General features: G+C 40.2%; 1 protein-coding gene across 1 annotated transcript in view; it reads right to left on the bottom strand.

Annotated features, from left to right (window-relative positions):
* Positions 1 to 7,606, bottom strand: part of SLC5A12 (solute carrier family 5 member 12) — a 17,764-nt gene extending 10,158 nt beyond the window's left edge. The window contains exons 1-5 of the mRNA XM_003206094.3: positions 6,950 to 7,606; positions 5,092 to 5,157; positions 3,202 to 3,253; positions 1,768 to 1,835; positions 550 to 704 (exon numbers count right to left, since the gene is read on the bottom strand). Of these exons, the coding sequence (XP_003206142.1) occupies positions 550 to 704; positions 1,768 to 1,835; positions 3,202 to 3,253; positions 5,092 to 5,157; positions 6,950 to 7,306 (698 nt within the window). The 5' untranslated portion in view covers positions 7,307 to 7,606. The remainder of the gene's footprint in view (positions 1 to 549; positions 705 to 1,767; positions 1,836 to 3,201; positions 3,254 to 5,091; positions 5,158 to 6,949) is intronic.
* Positions 7,607 to 8,951: the final 1,345 nt, after the last annotated feature.

Here is an 8,951-nt window from a genome sequence, read left to right as displayed (position 1 = left end):
TGGTAATAGTGAAATGTCATTACTCAGCAATTCTAACCCCTGCAAGTACATCTTTCCATCTTTCCATCTTACATCTGTCTTTTCTGCAGTTCTGCTAGTCTTAATATGGACGGCAGAAAACGTTTGACCTTGCTGCTAGTTACTGCCAGCGACTTGACTTGATCATTGAATTCTAGTCAACGCCACAAATAGCTAAAGATCATCAATTTGCTATCCTGGTGCTCTGTTTCCTCATTGCTAACTGCTGTGATGAGTGTATTTAAAGTAAAGAACTGAAAAATTGAGTACATTTACAGCTACGCAAAGAAAAAATGGTAAAGAGTATTAGGACTTGGATTTCTTCAAAGCAGGAAATGGAAAGCAGAGTTCTTCTCTCCTTGGAGGTCAACTGCAGTCCCAAGAACCAAAGAAATAAGGAGTAGGCTTCTCTATGCTAGTTCACTGGCAGTGTCTCATTGTACTGTGGTAGCGTATTTTGGGCTTAGTCTGAGGATGGTTTCTAAATGCCAAGTGTACGAGAAGAAAAGGTTTGTGTCATTAGCTTCTTACTCAAATATGTTCAGTCGTGATCCTTCATAGGCATCTTCCCAGATCCTGGTTGACCCACCATTCAGAATAGTTCCTCGAATCAAAACAGTCACGAAGCCAAGCACCATGATCACCATTTGAAATGCATCTGCCCAGACGACAGCTTTTAATCCTCCCTAAAACAAACAAATTGTGAACTTGCATTGTCTTTTGTGTCATTCAAAGACAACAGGAGGTAGAAGTAGCACTTATTTTAAGATCTAATTTTATGGCTGTATGTATAGCATCCAGCAGATCAGGTCTTTTCTTGAACTTCCTTTATTTCCTCACTTTCAAAGATTGTGATCTTGCACACAAGTGTAATGGCTGGCCCGCAGTCGTATGAGAACATCTGATCTCAAGTTACATGTTTTTTTTTTCCTGCTTTCTTAATATTCATCTAAAGAATATCTCTCTGCTGTTGAACAACTTTATAGATTACAACATGGCCTATGTTCCCATAGGACACTGTATATTTCTCAAAGTGATCCCCAATTATACTGACATCACTAACAATACAGAATGGCCCCCAGAAAGTTTGCAATTGAGCTTTCTTCCCTAACTACTTTCATATTTCATATTTCATCAAATCAGTGCTACAGCAGCATAAGTGGTGTTTCCAGCAGGGGCTGAAACACTGAAAAAATAAGTGATAATTATGTAATGATAATGAATACTAGATGTGTCCTGAGCTGAAGTGCTCTCCACTTCCACTGCAGCGTTCATCTTTGTTATTATCTGAAGGCTCACGTTGCTTCCACCCAGAAGCAAAGCTCTCTCTATGATCTGTGAGCCAGCTTTCCTGGATTTTCTCCCTCAGCATTGATCTGCAGTTATGTCAGAGGTGTGTTTTTCATTTCAGTGTTTTTCTTTCTATGACTTGTAAAAGATAAGGGGAATCTTCTCAAATGATTTAGTATGGCAATGAAAGGTTATCATCCCCTTATCTGGTCTCTGCCTCAGGCTGACTTAAACCTTTAAACGGGGTATTTAAGAATTGAGATATTTTTCCCTCTGAATAGATTTATTCACACTAAAGATTCTGAAAGAAATTTATCTCTTATGTTCTACTACTTTAAACACTCAGGCAGTGTTTAGATATTTCCCTTCTGTTACAGCTTGTGTGAAAGGGTGGATGAATTAAAAAAAAAAAATAAAAAAATCTGTGTTTAAGCTGTTCAGTCAATGCCTATTACGTACCGTAGTGCAATAGAAAGTGCAGACAACTCCTGTTGCAACTACAGAGCCCCAGAGATCAAATCCAGTGACTGTGGAAACAAAGAAAACCAGATAGTTAGCAAAGTGGGGGTAGGTTTTCCGGATGGTAAAAGAAAAGCTGTGATCCTTTAGCCCTGGAAGGAAGGACATAGTTATTGATTTTAACATTTTCTGTCTGCTAGGAGCTTTGCCAGATTGTTCGGGTTTCTTCATTGTTTTTTCCAGTTTGGGTTTCACTGATTTTCAGGTACAGAAGTAATAGTTAAAAATAATTACACGTAGGAAACACTTTGTTTTATAAGCATTGCTTCCTTCTCTTCTTAGTCTATAACTTTATTTTAAAATCTCTCCCACCATGCATTGTTTGTGAGGGCAAATCAATTTGTAAAGGTTTTCATAGTAGCAAGGTTAATATGGCCTGCTAATGAACATTAACTTCTGCTCATAGCTGTCACTTCATAGTGTAAAGTGCTTCCTCTATGCTCCAGAGGAAGGAAGGAAACTCAGAGTGTGAAAAGTGGTATCAGAGAAACCAGATGCAGCTTGACTGATGAACAGTGCAAGGAACTCCCCAGTCTTTTTGCAGTCAGCCTTAATTAAGTCAGATCTGCCAAGGATTAGGATCTAGTGATTCTCTCTGCTCTGTAATAGTACATTTACTAATCCCATCCATAACGATGGATGTTCTATGTCTGTTAGGATCAGTTAAGGCAGTGTGTGAAAAGTAGCACTGCATCCAGCTACAAGGAATGGGTTTATCTCTGTTGGAACCTGAATGGGCGTTCAGTTTTTGACACGGTGTTAAAAATGAAGTAGGATCTTGAAACATAACCCTTAACATGAGGAGCTTGACTTTGATCTTGCCTGAAAAATGGCACCCTTGCCAGAAAAAAAATCCCTCAGCACCTATACAGACATTACCTTGGTGTCATCCCTAAATAAATCTGTTCTTAGCTGCTTTAATGATTGGAAAGATGCATTACTATTCTGCATTTCTTTGGACAGCTGTGGCACTGCAAACACTTTGGGAAAGAAGGATATCAGCTTTGTGCTTAAGATACTAACAGTGATAGTGGTGGTCAGGAGGCAGGGAGGGGAGGAATCAAAGTACGGAATACAGTCTTGGATCATCAACTTGTACTGTGGACTTTGTCAGGATGTTGAGAAATTGCTCATCACTAACTTCTTTGGGTTGTTACTGAGTGCAAAATAACAGAACAGCAAACGCTAAACTGCTAGTGTGAGAGGGACCTGGGGAAGGAGAAACAGAAAGCCTTCTAGGTGCACTCAAAAACCTTGCTATAGAACTTGTACGAATTTTCTTTTCAGAGGACTTGTTTAGCTGCTTGCCTTGCTTGAGTTATTCTTGAATTGTGTGTGGTTATTTGGAGTAGCCATAAAGGCAGGGAAACTCACCTTGGTTGAGAGCCAGTGATGGAGCATAAACCACTATTCCTGTGTAAAGAATCTGGAAGAGAAAATGTTCATGGAAAAAAAAAAAAAAAAAGACATGTACATGACTTCTCAGTAACAATGCTTCTTTTTAGAATGGAGCTTATCGCAGAATATGAGAACTAGAAGTTTCTTTAGATCAACTTGTATTGCCTTCTGCTTCAGTCTGCAAAATGGAAAGGCTTTTTTTTTTTTATGGTCCTTTCATTAGGAAGGAATTATCTCTCTAGATATTTTGTACTTCATTCATTGTTAAGATAACTGGATGTCAAAAATATCCTCATCAAGTAGAAAGAGGAGGTCCCAGTAAAACACAGTGATGCAGAAATGACTTGTATCAGATCTTGGAAATTACACTTCCCTTTGTCCATTCAATTGCTTTTCAAGCTAACATGATGCCCTTCACGAGGGTGTTCTGACAGTGAGGGAGAAACAAAACCTGAAAGCAAATGAACATTTCTATCTATTGTTGTAGGTTCTAGAATTAATAAAAATGGGTTTGAAGTAGAAATAAATGTCTTGCAATATCCCAGAAGCTTTCATCAAATACCTAATTAGTGTTCTGAGGAAGGTGGTGCCCTTTTAAATCAAAGGGCAAAAAAGTTATGTGATGTATACCTAGAACAGTGCTTTGGGAAGCTTCTAAAATGTAAGTAAAGCTAGTAAAGCTCAGTCCCTCTGTTCAAGATCCAGGAACGCTTGTTTATCTATACATGCAGGGCTGTGGAGGCTTGTTTTGTAGTAATGCAGAGCAGAATATATTTGTGGAGTCTCTCAACTCTAAGCAGTGATTTCTGCCCTGTTGTTGGAAGCAACCCTTCTGGGGCTGGAGCTTGGCTGGCCTTGCTGCTACTGCTGCTTGAGAGGGCCAACTGGGCAAGCATTGTTAAGGAGAAACTGGGAAGAAACTCCACCTCAAGTCATCCCCAGTGGTGCCATCATGAGGCTAGAACAATCTAGGCATCTCCCAGGATGTGCTGTAGTCAGCAGCTTAACAGTGGGATAGCCTTACCCAAGTGTCACAAGCGGGTAAATAAATAAGCAAAAAATGTACCAAGCAGTACTCATCTAGTTTCTCAAGAAAGATGTAATTTCTTCTCTTTGAAAGAATCACAGAATCGTTATAGGCTGGAAAAGACCACTAAGAATGTCTAGTTCAACCACCTACATCTCCACATCATGCTCACTAAACCATGCATCTCAGTACCACATCTCCACAGTTCTTGAACACCTCCAGGGACAGTGATTCCACCACCTCCTGGGCAACCTGTCCCAATTCTCACCACTCTTTCTGAGGAAGTCTTTCCTGATACCCAACCTGAACCTCCCCTGATGAAACTTGAGGCCATTCCCTCCTGTCTTATTGCTGTTATCTGGGAGAAAAGGCTGACACCCACCTCAATACAACCTCCCTTCAAGTAGTTGTAGAGAGTGATGAAGGTCACCCCTGAGCCTCCTCTTCTCCAGACTGAACAGTCCCAGTTCCCTCAGGCACTGACTTAACTAACTGACATAAGATTTGTGTTCACAAATCTTCACAAATCCGTTACCCTTTTCTGGACATAATCCAGGGCCTCAATGGCTTTCTTACAGTTAGGGGCCCAAGACTGAACATGGTATTCAAGGTGCAAATTTAACACAACATCCAAGTGTCAAAGGCAACGTGAATGCATTTTTGTATCATAAATAGGAAAAAACTAGAAAGTAGGAATGCAACTGTCCTTCTATCTTTTTAACATTCACACTCCAACCTAATTATGAATTTTGTTGTAAGGAAAAGTTCAGGTTGACACTTTATTCAAAATAAATATGTAGACTGAAATGATCACAAAGAAAGAGGCAGTATCTTCTTACCGTCTGCAGGATGTAGATCACTGTTGCAGCAAGACGGACATTCTTGTTAAATCTTAACTCCAAATACTAGGAAAGAGGAATTTCAGTAAATTGCACACGTAGCATCTGTGACACAGCCATTAACCTTCTGTTCTCCCCGAGTAACAGCTTGCTGTGCAAGTAAAACTACTGGCAACTGACGCTACTGTTGTGAGTAATGAACGGGAGAGCATAATTACTGCTACGCGTAGAGATAATCGCATTTAAGAAATCTTCTCAGCAGAATGTAGTTGAAATTGTATGTTGGGTCACAGCATGCAATATTTGTTTTGTGTTGGGAATATAACCAGAAGAGCCCACAGGCTATGAAGAAAAGAAACAAGGTCATCTCCTGTTACAATAGGATAAAAGCAGTGGAGGAGCAGATAGAGAAGCTGCAATGTAAAGGCTTTCACAGCCCCTCAGCTAAGCTGGCTTTCTCATTTGCCTTGTTTGATGCTGGATCTGCACATGGTCAGTGGGTAGAGGCAAGTCAGCTTAGAGTCATAGAATTGGTGGAGCTGGAAGGAACACTTAAAGGCCACCTAGTCCAGCTCCTCTGCCATGAACAGGAACACCTCCAGCTTCATCAGGATTGCTCAGAGCCCTGTCCAGCCTGACCTTGGATGGCTCCAGGGATGTGGCATCTACCACCTGCCTGGGCAACCTGTTCCCTCAAGTTACTAACAGCTCCTCAATCCATTCAGTACTACTACCCAGATTCCACGAATTACGACAGGTCTCCAGAACCCCTACCCAAGTTCTTACAGACTTCCCCAAAAACTCAGGTCTTAAGCCCAAGTCACTACCTAAAATCTCCCTGCAGATTTGAGGGGAAAAAAAAGTCCTCATTGCTAATCCCAGGGTACTGGGGGAGGGCTGGATCTCCCCAGGGCCACTGGCCATGTGTTCTCCCCAGCAGACATCAGGCTCCATACGGGTCTGTTTTCTTTGCCAGTCTCTAGGCAGTTTTTCAGAAGCAAACTCTTACTAATTTTGTTAACATTAACTTCTTGCCTCTTGCATAATAAGCCCCACAGATTGCTGTGCAAATAAGTAGCTAATTTATGTTATTTGACTTGTTTCTAAAAATAATTCATGAAATCAGCGGAGTCATCTTCCCAGCATGCTAGGAAGGGCTGTGTCTATGATGACACCTCCAGTGGTTCAGATAAGAAACTCCTTCTTGATCTTGCATTAAAACCAGCTAGAAAGTATACTTAGTCCTGGTGGTGGGAATAGATGGTCACTGTTATTTTTTTCTTGCTTTTGACTGAAACGTTTCCAAACAGCCAGGCAAAGCTGTCTGACTGAAGCCTCTCCTTGGGTTTCAGCATAGAGAACATGAGCAGCCTTTCCACTATCAGAAAGCTCCTTGCGAAGTAGCACAGCTTTGCTCACCCAATCTTTGCTCAGCCAAAAATTTCCACAAGTTGGTGCAACAAAATCTGCAGCAGCTGATGAAATACTAGATGGCTACCCCAAATGTTGGAAAGTGCACACCAGAATGAAGCAGTTCAAAAGTATTTAGGATACTTTTCAAATACTTTCTAGCTGTGACGGTTTTGTGCTGGTGTGTAAACTCTTTATGCTGCCTGTGCTATTTATCCTCAACAAGACCTCTGGCTTTTAATTTGTGCCTTTATTTTATGCAATATACGTAAGTGACTACTTTGTATAACAGAACCCAATTTTAAAAATAATTCCTGCATAAATACATTTGTTCTGTGAATTATTACAGAAAGTCTTCAGTATGCAGGCGTTTCTCCAGAAATATCCATATACATCATGCTGTCTTTTATAATGAGATAATGCACTGTTTAAAAAAATTTTTACTTACCTCGTAAGTGCTTGTAATGTCAGATCTGTAAAATACAGGTAGAAAAAGCTCAGAAGTTAAAATGATGACAAATGTGTATGAAAGGAAGAAAAGAACGAAGGATGCTCCATAGCGGTAAACTTCGGAGGGTGTCCCCAGTACTGTCACTGCTGACATGAAGCTGGACGTGAGGGAGAAGGCTATTGGTCCACATGACATCTGCTTACCACCCACCAAAAACTCCTTTGAAGTTTTCTTTTTTCTCTCCTTAATTGCAAAAAAGACTCCAATGCTAGCACATACTAAAAATAGTCCTGCAAAAACAATATAGTCCCAAATGATAAATTTTTTAATTTCTGGAGCTACGAAGTTTGACATAGCACCAGCTGGGTGATTCTCTGGTAGAGGATTCTGATTTACTACAGTTGTTGCTCTAAACAGATCTACTCTGTTAGCAGCAAAGGTGTAAATTGTCTATAGCTTATCAGTGAGAAATTAACAAGAAGACCGTTTGGTTGAGATGGCTCTTTTTATCCAGTCCACCTCTGATGAGGAAGAAAAAAAAAAAACAGAACAACCAGCTAGCTCACGATAAGGAAGGAGGGTGTTGCATGCTCTTAGACCCTAGTGTACTGATGTTTCTGCCAGGCAGACTGGACGGGGGCCGTAGCTGTGAAGCCTGCCCTACACTCCCTTTTTATCTAGGAGGTTTTAATTGGAGGTTAAATATTAGCCGGACAGATTGACTTGATCTGACTCTTTTCTAACCTATCAGCATTTTTAAATAATAAAATGAGAGCAATAAAAAAAATAAATAAAGGAGAGGGAAAGGAAAGAAAGCACCATGTGTGAACCTATGACCCTACCAGTGCGTTTGTTTTCAAAGCAACCATTTCTTCGTATGGTTAAAATCTAAACTTTAATATCAATTATAGGGTTCACAATTGTCCTCTGACGTTTTAAGTGTGCTCCTTGATAGAAGCTGTGCTGTAAAGAGTTGAAAGCTTTAATGATTAAAAGTAATTGTAATGCTTTACCCTGAACTCATAGCCTACTCTTACTGGGTACCCTCAGGTTGGAAAAGAAATAGTGTTATGTGATGTTTTAGGATGAATTTCAGATGTTTGCTGTCAGTTACTAATTGCAGTTTTAATTATAGCTTCTATGCATTTCTGTGAGAGGTGGTTTAGTGGGCACAGCATTAATGGGCTGACAGTGGAATACATGATATTAGTGGTCTTTTCCAACTTCAATGGTTCTGCGATTCTATGGTTCATTGCATTTTTCAATGCACAACTTGGTCAGATATGCAAGGCCAAAGAAAAGGAAACAAGACAACAGCATCAGTTTTCTAAACTACATCGATGGCATAATTTATGGAATTCACTTAATTATGTTTTCCTTGCGGTTTTTTATTGGTTGGTTTTAAACAAGTAGATATTAATTCAACCTCAGTCTACAGTATGACGATACCTTTTGCAAAGCAAAACAAGGACTTATCATACCAAAGAATAAATTTGTATGCAGAGGTGGTGTGCAGGAAGGGCAGAGAGTTCCTTTTGGAGCTCATCACAAGAGATGCAGTAATGTGAGGTAGGTTATAATGACAAAAGTCCTTCTCTTAAGCCTTGCCTTGGGTAGAGGTGGATGCACTTCAACTATAGCTGCAAGACAATTAGTCCTCATAAAGTTTACAAAATGTCAAGGGCATATTTGTGAGGTCTCATCCAGCTGGATTATCAATTAATGCCCCGTTTGTTGCTATCACAATCATTTTTGCACTGAAAGCTGCACTCAGTGCAGTGGAGGGACTAGATGGGAGAGCAATAAATGGATAACAGCGAGTCGGTGGAGGTACTGCTCTGCAAACTCAACCCACCACCTTACAGTAATTTCTTTATCTAAGTGTACCCTCATCATTAGTTAATATTTCCCTTTTGTACCGAACATGTCTTAAGGTGTGTCCACTTTCAAAAAAGCAGTAACTTTCACTTGCCAGGCATTCCTTTGCCTTTTTTTTTTT

The sequence above is a fragment of the Meleagris gallopavo genome, chromosome 5, assembly GCF_000146605.3.
Source record: "Meleagris gallopavo isolate NT-WF06-2002-E0010 breed Aviagen turkey brand Nicholas breeding stock chromosome 5, Turkey_5.1, whole genome shotgun sequence".
NCBI lineage: Eukaryota > Metazoa > Chordata > Aves > Galliformes > Phasianidae > Meleagris > Meleagris gallopavo.
This window is presented reverse-complemented; position numbering and strand designations above follow the sequence as displayed.